At 39.8% G+C, this 26,514-nt stretch overlaps 1 protein-coding gene across 3 annotated transcripts in view; it reads right to left on the reverse strand.

The window, feature by feature from the left end:
* LOC105475120 (IQ motif containing GTPase activating protein 2) overlaps positions 1 to 26,514 on the reverse strand; it is a 310,678-nt gene that overhangs the window by 126,858 nt on the left and 157,306 nt on the right. For all 3 annotated transcript variants that reach the window (XM_011730127.3, XM_024790772.2, XM_024790771.2), the window contains 3 exons: positions 21,930 to 22,086; positions 13,850 to 13,927; positions 9,001 to 9,077 (listed from right to left, as the gene is read on the reverse strand). In XM_011730127.3, the coding sequence (XP_011728429.1) occupies positions 9,001 to 9,077; positions 13,850 to 13,927; positions 21,930 to 22,086 (312 nt within the window). The remainder of the gene's footprint in view (positions 1 to 9,000; positions 9,078 to 13,849; positions 13,928 to 21,929; positions 22,087 to 26,514) is intronic.

Genomic DNA, 26,514 nt, shown 5'->3' on the forward strand with positions numbered 1-26,514 from the left:
TGACTCTACTAAAAATACAAAAAATTAACTGGGTGTGATGGTGGGAGCCTGTAGTCCCAGCTACTCCAGAGGCTGAGGCAGGACAATGGCATGAACCCAGGAGGCGGAGCTTGCAGTGAGCCAAGATGGTGCCACTGCACCTCCAGCCTGGGCAACAGAGTGAGACTCCGTCTCAAAAAAAAAAAAAACACACACACAACAAAAAATTTTTCTCTACCATGCTATCCCTAAATTAAGGTACTTAGGCTACCACAAAATATAGGTTTGATGGTAACATGAATTAAAATGTTTATACCAAAGTGTTAATTTTTCCCCTTTGATGATAAAGAAATTAGACAGCTATTTCCAATTTCACTTTTTATTTCTCCATTGTACAATGTAATATTAATATAAATCTTACAATAAACAAACATCCTGGCTTAAGTAAAAGTTACCACAAGGTGGTGCTGAGAAGTTAGCTTTCTGAAGATGGAAGAATCTTTGCTTTTAAATTTAAGTCTGATATTTTCTTAAGCTAATATTGGTCAGGTAAAGATCTCATTTGCATATATCAAAAAATCTCATTTACTAAAAACTTAAAATATGTATTGTATAGTTTCTGTTTGGCCTCAATTTTCAACCTTTTTTTTTTTTAAATCACTGATGTTGAGGTTTAAACTGTTAGCTTTGGAAAGATCACTTTTCATAGTGTGGGCGTTTTATACCTAATCTCTGTGTGGGAGGTGCTTCCCAGCCGATTACTCAAACGGGCAAAAGTTTATCAGGAAACTGTGTTTACCCAGTTTTCCCATGCTGAAAAAAACAGCAATAGCAAACTACTCTTTCCCAAGCATTTAAATTAAAATGAGGCTGCTCATTACCTGAAGTATATAGGAAATCAAGCCTTAATCTTAAAAAAAAAAAAAAAAAAAAAAGCCCATTGAACAGAAAAAATACCAAACTCATGTAGCTCTTCAACAGTTACTTTATTAAGCACCGTTTGGTACCTAACAGCCAAGTCAAAGGGCTGAGAACATTCCAAAGGTAGTCGTGGAATTAATGTCACCTTCGCTTCTCATGTCTAAGGGAGCACTTTCTGTGAAGTAGCAAGCCTCTTACCACACCAAAAGCTACAGCACACTTGTGCAGCTGAGTGAGGCCAGCAACGGAGGGGTTGCTCAGAGGCAGCTACCGTCTCATTGACCCATGTGCTCCTACTTGTACAAACAATATCACTTAAAGTCCAGGAAGCAATAAAGAAAGTTTTAAAAAATACCATGTAGTGTATATCATGAAAGTAGTAGATAGTAGTAGTTGTTGTTGTTGTTTTATCTACTGAACCAAATTTTTCCATCTTAGTCACATACCTCACTGCCAAAATCACATGGCATTAGTTTTTTCTACCACTTTCTAGATAAAACTAGTGGTATTAGTTTTTTCTACTACTTTCAAGATATACACTAAAAGGTACTATAGTAATGAAATGCAAACTTAAAAGGCAGCAGCTAAATTTATTTATTTATTTATTTATTTATTTATTTTGAGACGGAGTCTCGCTCTGTCGCCCAGGCTGGAGTGCAGTGGCCGGATCTCAGCTCACTGCAAGCTCCGCCTCCCGGATTCACGCCATTCTCCTGCCTCAGCCTCCCGAGTAGCTGGGACTACAGGCGTCCGCCACCTCGCCCGGCTCATTTTTTGTATTTTTAGTAGAGACGGGGTTTCACCATGTTAGTCAGGATGGTCTCGATCTCCTGACCTCGTGATCCGCCCGTCTCGGCCTCCCAAAGTGCTGGGATTATAGGCTTGAGCCACGGCGCCCGGCCTGCAGCTAAATTTATTTCAGCTTTCTTGGATCACATTATGTGTAGCTCATTTTGTACCATAACATGTGGGATGAATGTTTGTATATCAAAGCCTCATGGTAGAGCGGAAAGACCATGGGACTAGAATCCAGAAGCCCTGAATCCTGGCCCCCAAACTGGTAAAACCTCAATGTGTGACTAAGAGCAAGTCACGTCACCCAAGCTTTCAGTTCCCTTATCTGTGAAATGAATGACTTAGACTACAATAACTTCCCAAGGCCCTTCCCGTTCTCAAGTTCCATGATTCTTCATTTAAAACATGTTAAATATAAGAGCTGAGAGGCCTGTGCTGAAGTTCAAGTCTGATACTGGTGTTCTTTTAACTTTCTTCGAAGTAGGGAAATAATTGACTTCTTTTGAAGCCATTGGCTGGCTGAATTCATAGTAGCACAGGTTCATTTCTCACACCTCCTGGTTTTTACTAACTGTGTGACCTTCGGCAGCCTCTCTATTCCTCAACTGCCTTGGTAATAAAATGGGACTAATAATAGTGACCACTGCACAGATACATTATGAAGATAAAATGAGATTATACCAGCACAGTATTTTGTGCAGTACCAGGCACATAGTTAAAAGCTCCATTTGTGTTAGCCTTTGTTCTTACTATTCTTTGTTATAAAAATGTGTCCTTTGTATACAAACACTTAATGATAACCTATCAAAGTGGTTTTCTTACTTTTTCCAATGACAAGAATCTCCCCACACAGAATTTCCCCACACAGACTCCATGTTTGAAATAGTTTTATTTACTGAGCCAAAATTTTCCATCTTAGTCACATATATCACTGCCAATATCATATCAAAATCCAGGGTTCTATACCTAATTTTCAGCCCCAAAGCAAAGGAATCCTGAGGCAGCCTTATCATAGGGAAATTAGTTCAGTTAAACCTCCTGAAGAGTTAAATATGCAAACTCCAGAGACTTTAACTTGGAATCAATGGCACATAAGCTGTATGAGGTAACAAGATGTGGTTCACAGACTCTTAAGAGCTCAGAATTTAGGAAGATAGAAAGGCACAACAGCTATACTAATTTAGTACAGAAAGAGGAGGAAAGGGAAGGGAATGGTTCAGAGCACAGAGAGAATTCTGAACAAGGAAGGACTTGAAAGAAATAAGCAGGTGCAACTGCCTCCCTCACCTTACTCCCAAATACTGCCATCTCCAGATATTCCTTCTGAGAACCTAGGAATAGAGCCTGTCCTTTGGGCTAAGAAACTGTCTTTAGAAATCTTATTTATAAATGCAAATATGTTCACTGTTAGAGATATAATCAATCTGATATAAGGGTTCAATCAGTTTCTTAGGGAAGGAAAGGGTTCTAAGGGAACAGAGTGTGAAGACAAGGAAAGTTATGCATTAATGCCTGAGGAGCAGGTTCAAAGGCCACCTGGGAAGCAAGACAGCCACCTGGCTGTGTGGGAGCTGGCTAGACGAACTCTCCTCCACAAAACTGCCAGGGTACTCCGACGGCTGGTAAAGCAGAAGTGGGTCTGCCAGAGCCATGGCATCACCATTGCACCTGAAACATGGCGGCTGTGACATAGCTACAGTATCAGCAGCAGGAAGAGTAATCCTATCACAGAGGAGAGGCAGACACGGCTTCAGTTTGTGGCTGCCCATATAGAAGAATCTCAATGGTCAAATAAACCAGACAGCAAGAAAAGCAGAATCCAGTAAGCTAATAAGGTTAAATTTGAAAAACCAATATAAACACTCGACTTTTAAGAGGATTCCCTAAAGAGTGGTTGGTTCCACATCTCGAAGCAGAAATAATCAGGATAGGACTGGAACATCCCGTTGTGACCATGAACAAGGATATTTCAAAGAATGTCAGTTTCAAAGAATGTCAGGGACGGTGCTAGAAGGACAAGGAAGTGGGCCAGAAAGAGCTCAGATTGACCAAGCTGAAACAATCTGGTTCATCAAAAAGAAAGAGATATTAATCTTGGTTAAGTCTGAGAAAGGCCACAGGTTCAAAACAATAATCAAGAGAATAATATACAACGTCCAAAAAGGAAGTTGTAATAAAAAAAGAGATAAATAGCGAAAGTGTATTTCTATTGACTTTAACAAGTTGGGGAGCATTATTAAAACACAAGTACTTTGTTCCTTCTATATCTGTTTTTTTTTTGTTGTTGTTGTTCTTTGAGATGGAGTCTCAATCTCTTGCCCAGGCTGGAGTGCAGTGGCGCGATCTTGGCTCATCACAACCTCCGCCTCCCAGTTCCATTCTCCTGCCTCAGCCTCCTGAGTAGCTAGGACTACAGGCGTGTGCCACCGTGCTTTTTTTTTTTTTAAATTGAGATGGAGTCTTGCTCTGTTGCCCAGGCTAGAGTGCAATGGCACAATCTCGGCTCACTGCAACCTCTGCCTCCCAGGTTCAAGCAATTCTCCCGCCTCAGCCTACCGAGTAGTTGTGATTACAGGCACCTGCCACCACACTTTGCTAATTTTTGTATTTTTGGTAGAGACGAGGTTTCACCATCATGGCCAGGCTGATTTTAAACTCCCAACCTCGGCTAGGCGCAGTGGCTCACGCCTGTAATCCCAGCACTTTGGGAGGCCGAGGCGGGTGGATCATGAGGTCAGGACATCAAGACCATCCTGGCTAACACGGTGAAACCCCATCTCTACCAAAAATACAAAAAAAAAAAAAAAAAAAAAAAAATTAGCCGGTCGTGGTGGCGGGCGCCTGTAGTCCCAGCTACTCGGGAGGCTGAGGCAGGAGAATGGCATGAACCCAAACGCGGAGCTTGCAGTGAGCCGAGATCACGCCACTGCACTCCAGCCCGGGTGACAGAGCGAGACTCCGTCTCAAAAAAAAACCTCCCAACCTCACATGATCTGTCTGCCTCAGCCTCCCAAAGTGCTGGGATTACAGGCATGAGCCACAACGCCTGGCCTATATTTGTTTATATATAGATATTTTTATACTATTTATACTACATGAAAGAATAAAGACCAGGAACTTTGAGTAAACTAAATAGTCCCAGAAAACAAAGGAAGTGCCCCAAGATAAGGAAGAACCAAGAAGCATAGGTGGTGACAGAAACACCGGGTAGAAAAAGGGTCTAGCACTGGTGGTCACATCCACTAACTAAGAGGAGGCAGGACTAGAAACATGATCTGAGACGATAAATCAGCCCCAAAGCCTAAGGATCACTGGATACAGTCAATCCCTTCTCTCCTAGGGGATGAAAAACTCTAGAAAGCACCACTAATTTTAAAAAAAAATATTTAAAAGGCATACATAAGCTTTTAATAATGTTAGTGGATCAGGCCAATACATCATTATGACAGGACAATGGATTATACAATGCTGGTCAAGTGAGACTTAAGAAAGAAAATTATTTCAGGGTGATGGGGAAGTGGGGCAGGGGCAGGGACCAGACTGTAAATAAAAACCTACCTGAAAGCCAGGTACTTAAATGCGGTCTGATTAAAAAATAAAAAAACAAAAACAAAAAACACAAGGACAGTTTAGCCTAATGCCTGTGGCCAGGGTCTGACTCACCATGGGAGAAGAACCCAAAGTTGCACCATGTTCTGACCCACAGGTGATCCATCCGAAACCCAGATCTGTAATCATGGCAGGTCTGAAGGGGTATTCTTTTGTTTCTGGTGCCATGAAGATTATGTCAATTCTGGGTAGGTATCAAAATAACATAATAGCCTAGGACAAAACTAGTTATAAATAATAAACAAAATGAGTGAAACTTGCAGTATGGGCCTTACAGAATAGCTTCCACTGTCGTAAGTTTGTAATAACGTACCTGGGCATTTCACCTGCTCTTTAAGGTATCTGAAGAACTCAAAACGTTAGTTCTACTAAATTATTTCAATTCTTTCAAGGAATTCACTTGCATGACTGTTTAAACAAATAACAGTTGTTTAATATCATTTATTATAAATCTTTAATAAAGTGGGTACTAAACCACATGTCAAAAAAGTTTCTTATCCTTGCATAAAAGGCCTCCAGATATTTTTAAAAAATTAGTATAGTAACTAGTTAGCAAGGCTCTCACTCTCGAACTGGTTCCTTTTCAAGGCAGAGGCTTTATAACATTCCAAAAGAAGCCACAAAAATAAAACATGCCATAGGCAGTATGCACTTTAAGTTCAAAGATATCAAAATAGTAACAGTGGTTTTTGACTTGGTGTTGAGATAGTGGGTATTTTAGCTTTTTCTTTAATATTCTTCCAGAATTTTCCATTTTTTTCCACAATAAGCATACATTACTTTTGAAAAAAACGAGAAAAAGACAAACATTTCTTTAGAAAAAGAATGATGTGGCCGGGTGTGGTGGCTGATGCCTGTAATCCCAGCACGCTGGGAGGCTAAGGCAGGCAGATCACGAGCTCAAGAGATCGAGACCATCCTGACCAACATGGTGAAACCCCATTTCTACTAAAAATACAAAAATTAGCTGGGCATGGTAGTGCATGCCTGTAGTCCCAGCTACTCAGGAGGCTGAGGCAGGAGAATCGCTTGAACCTGGGAGGTGGAGGTTGCAGCGAGCTGAGATGGCACCACTGCACTCCAGCCTGGTGACAGAGTGAGACTCCATCTCAAAAAAAAAAAAAAAAAAAAAAAAGATGCCATCCACCACTAACATGAGTCTGTCTACATTAGGTGAAGCTTGAGAACTTCCCCCCTTTGCTGCTGTGGTAATGTTCATGGAGTCTGGCTTGAGAACACCAAGCTAAACTGACACAGCGATTGGTGAGTGGTAGGACACGAGACTGGGATCAGAAATAAAACGAAAAGGTGAGGGGCAGGCAGGAAAAGGGAAACACAGATACAAACAGGAAGCAAGGGTAAGCACCCAGGAGAAGTTAGGTTGTTAAGCCCAAATCATGATGACAGGGAATAGGAGACAAGTTTGGTCAGGGCTAAGAGCTAACTTTTAGATCAAGTCAGGTCCACAGGCTGGGGCAGGAAGAAGGGAGCGCCTGGCAAGCTTAACTTCCTAGAGGAAATTTCCTTGCTGGCTTCTCAGCTATAATCAGAATCTCTGACCTGCCTAATTACTCTATCAGGTAATAACAACTCTCAAATACAGTAGCAGTGCTGTATTTGCAACCAGGATATAAAAACTGAAGACATGTTAGTTCATTTCCATCATCACTTCTAACTATGCAGCAAGAGTCTTTATTAAACCCACTGTATTTATTAGAGGATTGCTCCTCAGCTTCCAAATGTGTGTTGCACAACAAAACAGAATATCAGCCTCCTTTTGAGTGACTGACTGCATTTTAAATCACAGCAGGAACAAGTTTTGGTGGAAAAAGCTTCAGATACACTTGGGACTTCTCAGTTCCATAGTGAGAGGCAGCTATACAATAATTTAGAACAAAGAAAAGTGAGGAGAATGCTATTTACTAAATAAATACTGCTTTTGAAGATAAAATATCCTACTTAAGATCAGATCTGGTGAATGACATGCCCCAGGAGGGATCCCCTCCAGGATAAGTAAAAGTAATGCAGATGTCTAGGATGAGTAACTAAAAAACACAGTCCTGGAAAATGTCACATCAATATTTGTACACAATTGGCAATAATAAACGAAAAGTTGTTTTTTCTTTGTTTACCAAGCTATTCAAGCCATTGTTAACATCATGGCAAACACTCATGTCAGTCTAAGTGCAGCTCTATATAGCTCCTTTAGGAGAACCATGATATCACCAGAAAGGAACTTAGCATACCATTTGTTTATAAGTTCCTTAACATGAATGTCCCAGTTGTCTACTTCAGAAAATCAGTTGAAACTTACACAAGATAGCCCATGAGCATGTGACAGAACTAGAGATTAGCACTATGATGCACACATATAGCAATGGCATTAACTAGTGGTGGCTGGCTTAGCAGGTCACAGACCCAGTACTAACTACAGTGTTAAGTGATCATTTTAAGATCTGAAAAATATTTAATAAAGAATATTGGGCAACAGAGGTTGAAAATATTCCTCAACATAAGCACTTTTGCACAAGCAGCTTTTAGAAAACCTGTGGCACAATGATACTCTAGCCACATCTGAGAAGGCAGCATTGAAGTAGGTTTGTTTTTATTGTTGTTTTCTTTTTTTAACCAGTTGTTCTAAGTTATTAGAATAAAAAAAAAAACCATAGCAAAGGCACCTACACTTGGTCTCTATTTCTAGCAACTGTCATCTTCCAAAGCAATCCCGTAAGTACTGACTAGGGGAAAAAGTCAAATTACATGACATAATCAAATTTCTTCTCTAGAAAGCCAACACCACAATGAATTACTGTAGAAGCATTTTCCTTTGGAGAGGAAAAGAGCCAGGAAGAAGTCAATGTAAACCTCTAGGCAGAGTACTCTGCCAGGAAAATGACTTCTAGTGATAAAAACACAAGGCAGATGTTCTAAAAGTAATTTAAAATGTAATCAGACATGAAGTCTTCCAAAACCATGACCTGTGTACACTCAAGACAATAGCCACAAACTGGATTTTTAGAATAATCTTTGTTACCATCTAAAAATCAAATTTCTTCCAGGCCAATAAGATAAAATGTAATCTGTGAACTAGCAGAATTTCAGCATTTTCAAAATTCAAGTTATTGAACAACTGCTTTAAAATAATGAATGTGTCTTGATTTGACTAATTTACACGAACTACTATTTTTCTTCTTTATCCTTAGGGTACAAATTCTATTGAACAAAAGATCAAAAGAAAGTATTCTTACCATTATATTTTCTTAATCTATAAGAATTGAACTAAATTATAATTTTACTCATTAAACCAAAATTATAATGACTATTAAAGCTGCTCATTTGATATATTCGCATTATGTTTGTAAACTAGGTCATAACTCAAGAATATAGTAGTACGTTACAGTTGGATTTCTAGAAGTTTCAACCTAAATTCTCTCTTTATTATACTTAATGGTTTTCATTCATTTTCTGGTTTTCTAATGTGAGTTAGATTTAAAAATCAGAAAAACATTTTTCAAGTTCAAGGACTACTTATATGTGAACATTATTTTAATTTTGTGTTAGCAAATCCAAAACAATGGAATCTAATAAAAAGTTCTTCAAACTATTAAAGTAACTTAAAACCTCTTTTAAAATTGAAATTTTAGTTTTATTTAAATCTACTTCTTAGAGCGTCTTTTAGCTGTATTTTCCCCCTACCTCAGTGCATGAATGCAATATATCATTCTTGGTATGTTTTTCCGATCATAGACATCTGTTGTTTCTGGATAAAATATCTGGAAAACAAAAGAAACAATGTTTATTATATGTTTTGCTTCTCACAAGTATTTACTTCCCAAAATGATCCTATTTTGATTGTCCTTGCTATCCTATAATTATTTAAATATAGAGGAACCTCTCCGCCATTGCTTCATCTTGCTGTAGATAGACCAATCACTGTATCTGGACCCCTGCCTGACAGCACACCTAAGAGTGGTCCACAGGAGGATAGTGCGGTCCCCAGTGTTAGTGGTAGTGTTTCATTTCACAGGCATATGAGCACATGTGGGCTCTGCCTCCTGTAGCCTTCACACTCCTGACTTCCCAGAGGTCCCATGAGCCTGAGAAGGGTGTCCTTTTTATTAGACACTTTATTGTATCGTTAAAATCTTGTCATATGTGCTCTGTACACATGTATACAGGCATATACAACACATACACATTTGAAAAAATCTGTTTAAAGTAATACATTTTCACCAAATAAAATCTGGAAAGTATATAAGGTGTAAAGGAAAAACACCTATGACCACACCTCCCAGATTGTCACTATTAGCAATTTTGTCCCTATTTTTCTTCTGGTCTTTTTTTCTGTATGTCTCTGATTTTTTTAGGTTTATATATATGTGTGTGTGTGAAAACAAAATTGTACTTAGTGTAAACCTGTTCAAAACACTTAACAGAACACAACTATTTCCCATCCCCTTCATTATTCTATAAGATTATTTTTAATAGATGTACATGATTCTTTTATATTTTTGAACCATAGCTTAGACAGTCATCCATGGTTGAACATTTGTTTTGCTTCTAATTTTTCCCTATTATAAGCCACCATGATGAATATTTCTGCATTTTCTGAGCATCTGATTATTTTGGATAATCATCTAAATATGAAATCACTAGACTGAAAGGTCTGAACATCAAAGTTTTGAATACACCTTCACACTCTTTTTCTTCTTCTAAAATGTTTTATTTTAGGTTTGGGGTACATGTGGAGGTTTGTTACACAGGTAAATGTGTGTCACGGGGGTTTATCATACATACTATTTCATACTCTTTTTCTTAAACTTGAAACTAACAGCCTGATAAGAAACAGATTTCAGGTCAGGTCCAGTGGCTCACGCCTGTAATCCCAGCACTTTGGGAGGCTGACGTGGGCGGATCACCTGAGGTCAGGAGTTCAAAACCAGCCTAGCCAACATTAGCCAGGCATGGTGGTGCATGACTGTAATCCCAGCTTCTTGGGAGGCTGAGGCAGGAGAATTGCTTGAACCCAGCAGGTGGAGGTTGCAGTGAGCCAAGCACGTGCCACTGCACTCCAGCCTGGGCGACAAGAACAAAACTCCGTCTCAAAACAAAACAAATGAACAAACAAATCAACAAAAGAAACAGATTTCAGAGTGAGGCACCAAATTTCTCTGTTCCTAAGAACACACAAAAAATAATTAAGCTTGAGGTTTTTAAAATTAAGATAATCATTTAGGTATTATTTACTTTAAGTAAATATTTTATAAAAACTGACATCAAAAACTAAAATCATGTATCATATGGTAGCACTTGATACTCAAGTGCGATTTCCTGTTGGTCATTGAGAAAAGCTGAGAAAAGAAAGAAGCAAAGTTACTTGAGCTACAACATGTATAATTACTAAGTACTTAAAGAAATGGCAGTAGCCTAAGAAATTTAAAAAGCCTTTCCACTTTTCCTTTAACACATTTGCTACTAAAGTGTCAATGAGAAGAGGATCCCTAAATTCAGAAGAGTATTAGCTGGGCATGGTTGTGCTTTGGGAGGCAGAGGCAGGTAGATCACCTAAGGTCAGGAGTTCAAGACCAGCCTGACCAACATGGTGAAACTCCCGTCTCTACTAAAAATTAAAAAAAAAAAAAAAAAAAAAAAGCTGGGCATGGTGGAGCACACCTATAGTCCCAGCTACTTGGGTGGCCGAGGCAGGAGAATCACTTGAACCCAGGAGGCGAAGCTTGCAGTGAGCCGAGATGGCACCACTGCAGTACAGACTGGGCGACAGAGCGAGACTCTGTCTCAAAAAACAACAAGAAAGAGTATTACCGGTTTAAAGTTCTCTATGTAAGCAGAGAACAACTACAATTGCCTCTCCCCTTTTCTTTAAACAAGAACCTTTTATATTTATATTTCTCCTGGAAAGCCATTATAAATATCTTCTTTCAGCAAGGAGATGAGATCAATTTATTGTTCACCAGAATGTTTTATGCAGCATTGTATTTCCGGCACCTAGCATGATACTGAGCACAGAGTAAGCACTTACTGTTGATAAATGAAAGGATACTAGTTAAATATGATACATCAAAGTCAACTTAGTATACAGTCTGTTGCCCCTGTAATGCAATATATCAATGACTTCATAATAAAAACCAACGTTAAAATAAAACCTGCTATATAACACCATTTGTTTGGCCCTAAATACACACAATTTGAAAAGGTTTACATCAGATCTATCAAATCTAATGAAATGATCTGAATTTGATGTTGCCTTATACAAAACAATTCTGTTTAAATTCCTTTTTTATTAATCTGTTTATCACCCAGTCTCTAGTTAGTAGTTGCTAAATCACAATCCAGAAACATGAATTATGTATTACAGCCAGTTCCTAGAAGGAAACAGCATTTAACGTTCTGGGCATTTTAGGAGAAGACAAAATAGTTTGATTAAAAATGGCAGAACAAAATTTAAACATTGATCATTTCAAGATAAAATGAGACTGACCTAAAACAGATACGAGCATAATTATATTAAAAATAGGCATTAATAAATTACATTTAAGGAATCTTCTGTTTCTGTGGTGGTGGGTGTTTTTCATTGCACACCTGGCACAACAGAGGTCTTCATAAGTCAGTAGCTTATCCTCTTGACCTCCAGCGAGACCACTCCTAAATAATTTTTTAAAAATAGCTGTATAGGCCAGGCATGGTGGCCCACGCCTGTAATCCCAGCACTTTGGGAGGCTGAGGAGGGCAAATCACCTGAAGTCAGGAGTTCGAGACCAGCCTGGCCAACATGCGGAAACCCTGTCTCTACTAAAAATACAAAAAATAGCCAGGTGTGGTGGTGCCCACCTGTAACCCCAGCTACTTGGGAGGCTGAGACAGGAGAATCACTTGAACCTGGGAGGCGGAGGCTGCAGTAAGCCGAGATTGCGCCACCGCACCCCAGCTTAGGTGACAGAGTGAGACTGTCTCAAAAAAAAAAAAAAAATAGCTGCACATACTAAGCAACATATACGAGCAAACTATTGACCCAGTTGGGTCTCAAGAGCCATATACAGAGTGGAACAATGTGATTCAAAGGATACCTGCTATATGATTACACTTATATATTGTGCTCAAAATGCCAAAACTAGAGACACAGAGAACATATTAGTGGTTGCCAGGGAACAGGGCTGGGGGAGGGATGCAATCAGAAGGACCACTCTTCTGTGGGTCTGTGTCTTGATTGTGGTGGTGGTTACACAAATCTATTCATGGGATAAAAGTGCACAGAATCACACATACATGCACACACAAGCCCACTCACACAAACAATTGCATGTGGAATAGTGAAAATGGAAGAAAGGTCTGTAGTCTAGTTTACATTAATACATCAACGTCAATTTAACATGTACTGCAGTCAGATGTCGCCAGCAGGGGAAAGCTGAATGAAGGATACACATAGAAGTACTATTTTTACAACTTCCTGTGATTCTATAATTATTTCAAAATAACAAGTTTAAAAAATAGTTCTACAATTTTTATCAAATGTAATTATTTCCTCATTTCCTTCCCTTGCCTAATTCTCTCACAGACTTTAGGATGCCTGCTCTTCGAATTTAACAAGCGCTGACTGTTTGCTGAGTAAATTATATTTAGGAGATCTATTTTAGGAGTAAGAGCTATAACCCCCTAGCCTTTACAAGTGATATAATGATTTATAATAATAATTTATAGGCCAGGTGTGGTAGCTCATCCCTGTAATCCCAGCACTTTTGGGATGCTGTGGCGGACAGATCGCTTGAGCTCAGGAGTCTGAGACCAGCCTGCCCGACATGGCAAAACCTTGTCTCTACAGAAACAAAACAAAAACAAAAATTAGCTGGGCGTGGAGCAGCTACTTGCCCGTGGTCCCAGCTACTCAGGAGGCTGAGGTGGGAGAATCACTTGAACGTGAGAGGTGGAGGTGGTAGTGAGCCACGATTAAGTCACTGCAATCCAGACTGGGCAACAGAGCCAGACTCTGTCTCGAAATAATAATAACAATAATTTACAAAAAATAAATTTATAATTATTACAGTAATAAAATATATACTAATACAACGGGATTTCTTTCTTTCTTTTCTTTAAACAGAGACAGGGTTTTGCCATGTTGCCCAGGCTGGTCCCAAACTCCTGGCCTCAAGTGATTCACCTTAGCCTCCCAAAGTGCTGGGATTACAGGTATGAGCCACCACAACTGGCTGAGACTCAGAATCTTTATGTATAAATAGCAATACAAGAAAGGGAGTTGGCTATTTTAGATAGCTCAACTATCTACCAGCTATAGCTTGTTCTGCCTTTATTTTGTACACACTTTTACCTGGCTACTCTCAAACTGTGCATATCCCTCATTCTGAGTTCTTGCCATACATTACTTTGGATAAGTCTTTCCATATTTTTTAGTCCTCACATTTCTCATTTCTACATTAACATAACCCAGTCTCCAAAGTCATTGCTCATAAAGAGGTGTTTGTGTACTACCTCTTTGCCTTTCCAGTTCAGGTTCCAGTGTGTGAAGGCTTACCTTGGGTAGACCAATAGACTCCATCGCTCTTAACCACTGGACAGTATTATCCGTGTGTCGAAAATGAAGGCCGGACTTCTAACATGAGGATAGGAGGGAAAAAAGGAGAGAAGGAACCACACAAAAAGTGAGTCATTTGTAATAACTTTTTTCACGTACAGGATGCTTTTTAATTGTATTTCTCCTGGAACAGAGTTATTAATGTTCACATAAAACAGAGACACACTAAAGGAGGCTAGACTGTATCTTGGCAACATCCCAACCATCTGTGATGAACCATGAATTTCCATAATTCACACAATTGAGGTAAATTCTGAACTAGAATCTCCAAGACTGTTTAATGTCTAGCACATGCTTAAGGATGTTTTATGAGACACATGTACACAGGCATGGGTGTGTACACACATACACACACGTATGGTGTCCAGATTTTGACAACCATGGCTGAGAGGCCTAGCAACTTCAGAAAAAGACAGGATTTTTAGAAGACTACATTTTTTTATTCTAATCATGAATATAATATTTCTGCAGAAAACCTGGAAAATGTAGCAAAATACAAAGAGAAAAACAAAACATAAACCATCCTACAATTCAGAACTAATTTTAGTATTGATTCTTCTGATTTAACCCTGATCTTGGCCTTGTATATAAGAAGCAAATCTTTAGCAGAAATATTTAACAAGATCTTTTCCTACTCCTACAATAAAAATAGTTTTTGTATATCTTCCATTTCTTCTTTATAGCCCTCATCAGATAGTCATTCCTTCTGCACAGTCTATAAGTATAGCATTCTTGCCTGTAGCTCATAAAAGTTTATCAGGAATGAACCATTAAGAACTTTAAAATGATCTTGTGTTTTTCACTAGTTAAATGCATAGCACAATGTCATCTATTTATTATACTTTTTAATAAATATATAAAACAATAACTATAGCGAGTTTTACCATATAACTAACATTCAGTAGCAGATAATCACACTCAGAAAGTTTGGCTCTTCCCACCTTCTGTTACCTTTCACAATCTAATAGTGTGTTATATAAAAAGTATTTTCACTGCTGTTAGAAATTATAGAGTATAAACAAATTAACATTTGACAAATGTTTATGCCTTTTTAATAGTGCCCACTATTTGTGATTGAACCATGTGTTCCAATCACTTTATGTAAATTATCCCTAATTTTCAAAACACCCTGAAAGGTAATTATCATTCCTACTTTTTTTCCAGTGTTCATAACAGCTTTATTTTAACAGACCCAGACTGGGAATAATGGAAATGTCCTTTAGTGGGTGAATTAGATTAAATAAACTCTGATGCATTCACACGATGGAATAAATTCCTATTTTTTAAAGATGTGGAAAGATAGGCCAAAAAGATGATGTGATTTGCCTAAAGTCAAGTAGTTGTCAAGTGGCTGACGTGGGATTCAAGACTACATCCCTCCGGATCTGAAAACTTCCCTATGCTGACACTCTACCAGAGAAGAATGCAGGACCTAGATTGTTTGATTATTCTTCGGAAGGCAAAAATTAACTACTAATGAAGTGGGTAGAGGAAGGGAGAGTTGAAGGAAGGGAAGAAGGAAAAGGAATAAATAAAGTCCAGAGATTTGACAGGTCAGGCCATACTGTTTGAGTGTTTATAACTCAGCAAAAAATTGTTTATGCAAATAATTTTCAGACGAGGTCAATCTGTGACCATGGAAGAACAAGATAGAAACAATCCACAATGGAGTCTGAACCAAGACAGGTATGAGAACCCTCTGTGCCACAAAATAATGTCCCCCTCTTCCAATTAATATGAGCTACTCTGCTTTCTTTACTGATGACTAAGTTCCTATTCAATCTTCCCACCTCGTAGATAAAAATTACCAAGACACCAAATTGATCCTACTTCCTGACAACACCCAAAAGAAAATGGGCTCTTGCTTCCCTAAATCCCTACTAGAATCACCCAGCACAAGACCAAATCTACTCATTTCTCTTCCCTGTGGCAATATGGGTATGCATTTTTCTTGCCCAACAAGTTAAATAAACCTAATCTTGTTTGACCACAGAGGGTTTCTGGTTTCCAAAACTGGTGGGCTCCAACAATCCCAAATCATATAACAAAGACACCCATGTATTTAGTGGTCTTGTTAGCAAAGTATCTCAGGAAAGATACAAATCTTTCTGAACCTTGGTTCCTGAGCCACAAAATGCTTCTCTGAGTTGCAGAGATTAAACTGAGAATAGATGGAAGGTATTTAGTTGCAAAGTGTACCTAAGAATGCAGTAAATATTAGTTATTATAATTATTACACTACAAGATTAGGCTTGGAACTTTCATTTACATTTAAGGTCAGAAAAATGTTCAGTGCTTCATGTTAAGAGGCACTGAAGAAAAGGGTGGTTATCTTGGTCATATTTCTGCAACAAATGAAATGACAGATTTCAAATCTTTCATCCTTTTAAACTACCTGAGAATGCTGACTTCAGAACCCTATGATTCATGTTGGCATACTTAAGAAACACACTTTGGTTAGCGAATTGCAGCAATAACGTTGTCAGTCTACTGAGTTTGCTTCACTTAGAATGAAAATGGTCTTCTAAATAGGCTTGAAATAATCTCAGTCCACGATAATCATCTTTAACAAGTCTTTTCTTCCCACTCCAGTCCTGTATATTACTATTAGATGAGGTGACATGTCTACAGTCAGATTTAGCCAAGGGTTGCTGTTATCCATACACCTGATTTCTTTCAGGTATTGGACCAGGAAGTATATGTTGTTTTTCCACTGCTGAGCTATTATACCAGCAAACATGGTTCATCTAGTTTAAACTGCATAGATGAGGAACTACGTTGTCATCATTGGATGCTAACATCCTACGCACTGGAATCAAAACATTTTAAAACCAGGAGGTACTTTAGAAACCAATAACATTATCCAAATTTGCTTATTTTACAGATGAGGAAACTGAGGGCACAAGTAGGTAAGATGCTTGAGTTGACCTAACTAGTCAGGCTCAAGGTTAAGACTCCCTTGCAGAACCACATAATATTTGCACTTCAAGTCCAAATATTATGTTTATTTTACTGCGCAAGTACTTTAGAACAAACACTGCCTCCAATATTCATTAGATGCTCATGTCTGTCAGGCACCATGCCAAGTGCCCTGCATGGATCATTTTGTTCCTCACAATATCTCTACAAAGGCAGATACTGTTGCTATTACGTTGAGGATCCCTTATCTGAAATGTTTGGCATTAGAAGTGTTTCAAGTTTCTGATTTTTACAAATTCTAGAATATTTGCATTAGACATACTGACTGAGCACCCCCAACCCCAAAATCCAAAATCCAAAATGCTCCAAGGAGCATTTCCTTTGAGTGTCACGTCAATTGGAGCACCTTGGATTTTTGGATTAGGGATACTCAATCTGTATTCCCACTTCACAGGTGAGGAAACCGCGGCTCAGAGAGCCAAAGTTAATGGCGAAGCTAGACTCTGAAGTATTTTGATTCTACAGTTCACACTGCTAACCACTGTGTGCATGCCTTCCCTATCTAAGGCACACCTACATATTTGACAAGAATTTATTATAAACCTACAATTATCAAGGTGCTGTTCAGAGTACTATCTTTGAACCTTGTCAGACTGGAAACCTCCCCAAGGAAGGCCCTTCCGTCCACTCCTCTTTCTCTTGCCTGACCCAGTCTGCCTGGGACCACTTTCTAACCTCTCAAGCCCCCACCATGGAAACCTTCCTGGCCTTTCACCACCCAACAACCCACTTAGAATGGACAAGACTGCTCCCTCCTCCTTGGTCATCTCCCACTGTCCACCCAGTTGTCTTCTCCTCATGACCCTCCACCCATTTCTATTTCCTTTTCAGGATCCACCCTTGGTTTTCCCTCTCGAAGTAGTTCACTTCTTGTCTGTGCAGGCCACTGCCACCTGGACTGAATTATCCCCTCCCTGGACTCTGTCCCCTCTCATCCTCTTTCTGGTTTGTTCTCTGTATAGCAGCAACTGATCTTTCTGAAGCACAAACTGCACCATATGGCATCACAAGGCTTCTGATTGCTGTCCCCTCAACGTAGCATGAAATCTCAGGTGCTCCATGGGGCCTGCATGGCTGTGCAATCTCATCTCTGCTCTTCCTGGCGTCATCTTCCACCACCGTCCCTTTCAACCACTCCACTATGGCCAAGCTCTTTCCCTCCTTGTGGCAAGTCTCTCACAAATGAGCTCCCTCTCTGTACAGTTCTTCCTGATGCCCACCGCTGAGCGCACACAGGTGACTTTCTTCTCACTCTTCCATCCTCAGAGTAAACTCCTCCTCAGAGAAGCCCATCTCCTGGCCATTGCTATCTACCCATACATTAGCTTTCGTATCTTCCTTCAGACGCTTATCACAATCCACAGCTATAAATTCACTTAGTCCGCCTCCCCACCACCACGAAACCAAGCCCTTGCCTGCTTGGCTCACTATTCTGCCGTTAGTGCCTAGAATAGTGCCGGACATGCGATGGGTCTTGACAAGTGTTGTATGGATGAATGAATTCTACCCTATATGTATTTCTATTGTGGTACACCTTTATCTTCCTTCCCTATAACTGTATTGCAATTTGTTATATTAATGTTTATTCACCTATTAGAGCAGTGGTTCTCAACTCAAACCTTAGAAGCACAGAAGAAAAGAATCACCTGCAGGTGATTTATTAAGAGTACTGCTTCCTGGGTCAAGAGATTCTGCCTGACTCACTAGTCTGGGGTGGGACCCAGGAATCCAGTTTTTACACACACCCATTAGGTGGTTCTGCAGGAGGCTTGAGCACCATTCTTACAGGAAGAGTGTCACACTCAGTATATTGAGTACGTACCAAATAAAGCACAGAAGGCAAGAAAAGGTATGGAATCCTTTGGCTTATGTGAAACTATTGTCATTCATTCCTTTATCCAACAGCTATTCCCCAAGTACCTACTATGGATCAGACTCTGCACCATTAACTGGGTATGGGGCATAGAGGCCCATACGGTGCCTGCCCGCTTTACAATACACTATGGCATGTGCAAGACAGACTGTGTCAGGAGCTGCAGCGCACATGGCATGGGCATGTAACTCAGACCTGGTGTGGACGGCACAGGTGGCCATGGAAAAAATACTTATAACTGGAAAGTTGAAATCAAATACTCAGGACATCTTTCCAATCCTAAATTAATGAGGAACTAGGGTTGTACATAAGCTGGCAGACAAAGAGAATGGGGTAGCACAAAAGCTCCTCTCTGCCTGATAGTCATCAAAGCTGCCAGTGCCAAGGCTGACATATTTTATGGCTACAGTCTAGGCAGACCCTGCAGCGAGAGCCCGAGTTCACTGAATTCATGGTTTCCAGATGGCATGAGGGGCTAGGGCTGGGTTATTGAGTGTTCCCTCGTGCTTCAACATCTTTGCCTTAGTCCCATGATTTAGCTCTCCTTGCAAAGGGCTATGTGATATGCTTCAGTCCTGAAGAATACAAGATCAGGAAGGTGAGTTACCTATTTGCTAATATTTATCTCCTTTCATTTTTGTATGAGAAATGAAAAGGCCCTAAAATAAGATTTTATGATTACAAGGCAAATCACTCAATGTTTCCATCAAGAACACTAGGCACTTTCATGGATTTAATAAAGAAAAAAACAAACAAACCTCTTTCTGCAGTCAATCCACAGAGGAGTCCTTTCCATTCATCTTATGTTTTTTTCTCTTAACTGAGCAAGAAGGGGCTCCCACGCCACAGCTGGCCACGGTTCCCTCCTGCCGTGCCTCCCTCCTTCCTGCCCCTCTCCCAGCATCACCTCTGTGCCACCCAGCCTTCCAGGGATCTGATGGGGCAGGGGTGGTGGCCTCCCTCTTGTGATGTTTCACTTGGGCATGTATGTCATCACCTGCCTATGCCCCACAAGTATTTTATTCCATAACCAGAAATTGCAAATATTATTTCTCCTGTCCCCATCCTAAAGAGAAGTTGCTATTCATTTAAATAATAAGATCTCTGATGCCAGGAGGAGAAGGTACCTATTTAAGTTGCCATGAGGCAACTGCCCATGAGGGCCCCAAGCTGGTCTGGAAGGACACTCCTATATTCAAGGTATACAATATTCCAGGAAGAGAAAAGAACTGGCTCACACACTGCTCTGAGGCTCACTTCCATGAAGGGCCTATCTTCCCAGCTTGATTCTCACAGTCCAAGAAAGCCAAAAGAAAATCTGTAATTCCCTTTCAGTCAAGCTGGAGCCTACCCCAACTACGCTTTAACTCTATCCTCAAGTCTACATACGTGTTGGTACTGACAGACCTAGATCTTGATTATAACCAAAATAAAAGCCATGAAAAAAAGACAAGATGTAGTGTAAAATGTGAACCAATATTTATGTTGTGGAGAGAGGATACAGATGGTCTTTTTCTGGGCTTCTCTGAATTTCTAAAAATATTTCTCAAAAAAATTTTCTACACTTTAATTTTAGCTGACTAAGTGATTGTTTTATTAAAGTCCTGTGGAAGGTTATAATGAGCTGGAACTCTGGAGTGAAACTTCATGAACACAGATTTACTTTAAAAAATGTAAACGTTTTTATTTATAACATTATTCAAAGCAAAAACTTGTGCTCGGTTACCTTTTTGACTAGACTAGAAAAACAGACTCAAAATAAATTTGACAAGTAATCTTTTCTACTGTTAACCTTAAAGATTATTCAAACATTCTACCTGTATTTAATCTACATATTTAAAGAATATATTTTGCCTCAAGAAGGGAAGGGTACTATGAATTATGCAATAAATGGGAAATAATTCCTTTTCCAACTATACTCAACATATAGCTGTAAGAGAAATAACTGTTCAGAATACTTGAAAATCTGCAGATAAAAAATATTGATATACAGAATTGAATGCATTAAACAAATAAAGATCAAGTTTCAAAGAAGCTTTAGAAATCTTGACCTGCAGCAGACAAGAGGTCACAAATTGCAGAATAGAACACCAGACATTTAAAAATTCTGTTTTGAAGATACATTGCTAATGGAGGAGCCTTCTAGGTTGGCGTTTGCTTTTTCTTTTTCCTTTTCCTTTTGAATATATAAGTTCAAATGTAAAAAAGTAGACAGAATAGTATAATGAACTCCTATGTAACCATCAATCAATTCAATAGTTATGAACTCATGGCCAGCTTTTTATCATCTGTCTACCTTCCCCTCAATTATTTTGAAACAAATCCTAGATGTATCACTTTATCTTTAAATACTTTGATATGTATCTCTAAAAAATCGGGATTTCTATTACTATAAAATTGGTGTTTGATTTTGTTTTCTTCTCCTGCTTCTTCCAAATTTAAATAACAGTGCAGTTTTTATTGTTGAACTTTCTTCTTCTTCTTGCTATTATTATCTTAGAAACAGGGTCTCACTCTCACCTAGGCTGGAGGGCAGTGGTGTGACCATAGCTTACTGCAGCCTTGAACTCCTGGGCTCAAGCAATCCTCCTACCTTGGCCTCCAAAAGTGTTGGGATTATGGGCAAGAGCCACCACACTCAGCTGTTGTGATGTTTCTAAAAGGGCTATGATAGATTTTTATTTTCTGATGCTTCCCTAATTAGTCCTGAAACAATTCTTAAAACTAGTTGTACACAAAGTGGTTAGTCATATTTTGTTTTAAGCATCAAATGGAAAAGAACGCTTGGCTGATCATTCGACCTTCCTACTTGTTTTATCACATTGGCCCTAACTCTTTAGGGCCACAAGTTCAAGTGAAAAAAGGAGTGGTAGCATGCCCCCACTTTTACCTTTACTGGCACTAATAAAGTCAAAACTGACTTCCATGAAGGAATAATTGGGGGAGGCACTGGGAGGCCCCATAAGTCAGAAGTCTCTCAGCATCAGACCAGAAATAGAAACACTTTGCTTTTTAAAACTGCTGCTGCCTCAGGAATGCTATTAACAGGCTCCAAAGACATCCCCCAGCCCCCAAAATCCTTACAGAAACACTAAAAGAAGGGAGAGGATATGAAATACCAAACTTTCATTTTTAACTGGAAGCCAAAACCAATTAGATCTTGGTTACCTTATAACGTGTTTGTTCCACATCATAGATCTTTTTCTCTGATACCATTTTCGGGGCAAAGAACTTGGCTAACTTTGCAAGGTAAACTCCATTCCGGAGCCCTTCTTCCAGTTCAGTGGTTGGTGGCAATTCTTCAACTAAGCAAACTTCCATCCACCTAAAAAGATTAAAAAAATATTAAAGTGACTCCAGTTGGGTAACTTTCTGCAAATGAAGGCATTCAGCATTTCGCTGTGTGTGCTGGAGACAAAGGAAGCAGGATCTGAAACATCTTTAGGTGTCACTGGTGGGAAGGGAAGACATTCTGGATGGAATGAGGATTTCGAACATGAGATGAACAGGGGGAATGAAAGCCCAGAAGCGCTGAGCTCACTCCCATGCCAGAGCTCATCAACTTCACCTTTATCTGAGCCTCTGCCAAGTCTCTTTTTGTGCCAAAGAAGGAAAAGGCCAAACCATTTTGTATGGGCGGAATTAGTCCTGCTGACATTAAAGAAAAAATAATTCGAAGTTTATGAGACTTCGGCAGAGGCAATTCTTTTAGGGGCTGTGCCTTGGGGAGTGCACCGTCCAAAGTACTATAAAATCTGCAGTTACCTCAGTCCAGGAATGACTACCAGGAAAGGTAGGAAGGCATGGAAAAGGGGCATCGGAATTAAGTAAGCAGACAAGGCTTCTTTAAATAATACAGACTCCTTTTTCCAATACCAGGAACTTATGACAACACACTTATCTTTTTTTGGAAGACACCGTACTTAATGGGTTCTGAAAAAAATATTTTAGACAAAGATCAGATTAAACCTTAAGATGTTGTGCCAGTATTGTAGAAAAGAGAACACCAAGGTCATTACTGGCTCGAGGACTTACAGTGGAAGAGGAGACAGGCCAGTTCACATGTCACAATGGTGAGCTGAGGATCTGCCAGAGTTATGAGGATATTCCTTTCTCAAGTAATTATTACCTACTGGAAGATTCAAGATGCTGGTGTGCAGTTCCCAGCCTCCCTGCCACCCAGCTATTGATCTACAAACCCAACTATTAGCGTGAGCACCATATCTATAGAGACAGTCTCCTTAGAGGATCACTAACACGATAGCCACTGGTCCTGCCAACACTTGAAACACAGTAGAGCACCGTGCCCCAATATTAACAACTGATCCCAACCCAAGCTGCCGACACTATAATATGTCTGAACCATGTGTAGCTCTGAATAACAACTTTTAGAAGTTCAACAAGCCCCTAATAAGTGGTTATTACTGACCACGTATTAGGCATTATAGAATTGGAATCCAGTAGTCCTCCGTTATCCAAGGTTTCACTTTCTGCAGTTTTAGTTACTTGAGGTCAACTAGGTCTGAAAATATTAAATGGAAAGTTCCAGGAATACCAAATTCATGAGTTTTAAATTGCATACCATTCTGAGTAGTGTGATGAAATCTCATGCTGTCCCACTCCCATCCCTTCCTCATCACAAGAAGGGTAAGTGCAGTACAATAAGATATTTTGAGACAGAGACAGAGTCCACATTCACAGAACTTTTATCATAATATATTATTACAATTATTATAATTGTTCTGTTTTATTATTAGTTACTGTTGTTAATCTCTTTCTATGCCTACTTTATAAATTAAACCTGAGCATAGGTATGTATCTATATGCAAAAACAGTATATTCAAGGTTTGGTGCTATCTTCAGTCTCAGGCATCCACTGAGGGTCTTTGAACATATTTCCAATGGATGGGAAGGGAATAGTATATATGATAAAAATATAAACATAAGCCTTGCCTTCAAAGAGCATTCAATATAATTGAGAAGGCCACACAATTCTAAGGAAAAGCCAGAGAACCATATGACGGGCTATGATGTGCAATGCTACATGGTAGGATATAATCAGAAAAAGTTTGGGAGTAAAGGAGAATCATTGGGTTATCACTGCAGCAATCAAGGAAAACATTAAAAAGGTGGTAGAACCTGGACTTGGCCTCGAAGAATACAGTACAGTAAGTCCTCACCTACCTGGAAACTATGAATTTAAGCAAAATAATGTATAACAAAATCAATTTTACCATAGGCGAATTTCTATAAACAAGTTACACTGGGTGCTATGGCTCATGCCTGTAATTCCAGCACTTTGGGAGGGTGAGGTGGGAGGATTGCTTGAGGCCAGGAGTTTGAACCAGGCTAGGCAGCACAGTGAGGCCCTGGCTCTTAAAAAAAAAAAAAAAAAAGAGCCAGGCACCTGTGGTCCCAGTTACTCAGGGGGTTGAGGAGGGGGGATTGCTTGAGACCAGGAGTTTGAGGCTGCAGTAAGTCGTAGTCAGGCCACAGCATTCCAGCCTGGGCAACAGTGCAAGCCTCTGTCTCTAAAAAATAATTAAGTTCCTATTGCGTATTTCTGGCCACAAAAACATCACCAAACTTCTAAATAAAGACCAAAACACCTCGATGTTAAACACTGAAATAAATGTGAGCTATACATACAATTAAGAAAGATTAACATCAACTTTTAGTATAATGAAGGGACTGGAGAAACACAAAAAGTAAGATAATTCTTCACCCTCTTATTCCAGTTCAGGGTCTTGGGTGGCCGGAGCCTATCCCAGCAGCTCAGGGGTGGGGGGGTGAGAGGCACTAACCCTGGACAGGATGCATTCCCACTGGAAGACACACTCACACCCCCACCACACTCACTCAGTGGGGACAATGTAGCCACATCAGTTCACCTAACATGCACATCTAACGAGTGCCTAGAGAAAACCCATGCGGACCTGGGGAGAATACACGAACTCTACAGTGGCCCCTTCTTTTTCTTCATCAACATTATGAGGAAATGACATAGAATGAAACGACATTATTGGAGGACCTGCTGTAGTTGGAAAGGCAGGGAGAGGACCGGAAGCTGGGGAGAACAGAAACTAAAGGCATAAAAGAAACATGGCTGACTCACGAAGAAAACCCAGGGAAGACAGTGGGCCTTTGGGGCTCACAGGGAGAAAAGAGCAATGAAGCTGGGCCTTCACCGTGAAGCTAGGCTCTGGAAGGTCTAGCACGCAAGGACAGGTGTTGACATTTGTAGCCACAAGAAGCAGGGAGCTCCTGGCAGCCTCAAAGAAGAGGAGTGATGTGCTGACAGTGGTAATTAGAGAAAATTCATCTGGTATAATGGATGCCTCAGAGACCAAGTCCTCTGTCAGGCCTTTCCCATTGTGAGGTGTTGAGGGACGGGATCAGCCAGGAAGAAATAGAAAGGAAGACAACCAAGAGACATTTCCAGGAAACAGTAACAGGACTTGGTGACATCTCAGAAAAGGGAGTTGAAAAACACACAGAGATTACCAGCCAGGGAGAGGCACGTGGTTGAAGGGAGGGTTCTGCACCAGGAGTCAGTCACATAGTGGTGGTGTGACTGTAAGCAAGTCCCCTCACCTCTCTGAGCTTCAGTTTCTCTCCTCTGCTAAAGGAGGGATGTTGGTGATGAGAAGAATTTGTTGATAAAGTCCTTGCCAGCTCTAACATTCTAAGGGGCTGTGAAACTGGAAGAACAAGGAACAGGTAAGATGTGAGGATGATGAACTTCCTTTTCACATATCATGCATATCATTCACATATCATTTGAGCCTTGCGTCAAATAAACTGAAGTAGGAATACCACGGACTTGCTAAATTTTGAAAAGAGGAAATAAATAATAATGCTGCCTTTAAAAAAAAAATGTGGCCAAGTTAAGAGCCACTGTTCTAGACCAAGTTTTTAAGCTAAATAAACTAATTACGGTATTAGGTGATTTCACGGTAAAACACAATCTGTTTTCAAATAATTACATTTTCAAATAATTATCTTGGAAAAATGCAAGAAATCATTTTATACACAAAAATATATGAATGTTTTATAACAACCTGGTAATTGGGGTATATGTGTGAGGGGTAGGGTTGGGGGTAAACTGACAATTGGTAGCAAGAGTAGGGGGAGACAAGCTGACAATTGGGAGCAAGGGGCAGGATGCAAAAATAAAAGCTCTGAAGTATGATATTTTAGAGTTGGGCTTGTTTTTAAAAAGAGCTAATCACATTTTTGTCTATATTAGAATATATGTGCAGTTGGTTTAAAACACTGATACCAGGCCGGGCATGGTGGCTCAGGCCTGTACTGTAATCCCAACACTTTGGGAGGCCGAGAGGGGCGGATCACTTGAGGTCAGGAGTTCGAGAACACCCTGGCCAACATGGCAAAACTCTATCTCTACTAAAGACAAAAATTAGTTGGGCATGGTAATGGGCGCCTGCATTCCCAGCTACTCAGGAGGCTGAGGCAGGAGAATTGCTTGAATCTGAGAGGCGGAGGTTGCAGTGAGCCAAGATCACACCACTACACTCCAGCCTGGGCGACAGAGTGAGACTCCATCTCAAAAAAAATTAAGAAAAAAATAATAAAACATTGATAGCAAAAACTTAGGTTAGCTATAACCTGTTTAAAATATAGCCATAGCTAATTCTTATGACATTATGAACTGCTCAAAGGCAAAGGCCATTTCTTCTTTCTCTTTATGATCCCTTTGTGCCTGGCAACCTGTTTACACAAAGCAAGTACT

The sequence above is a fragment of the Macaca nemestrina genome, chromosome 6 (genome assembly GCF_043159975.1).
Source record: "Macaca nemestrina isolate mMacNem1 chromosome 6, mMacNem.hap1, whole genome shotgun sequence".
NCBI lineage: Eukaryota > Metazoa > Chordata > Mammalia > Primates > Cercopithecidae > Macaca > Macaca nemestrina.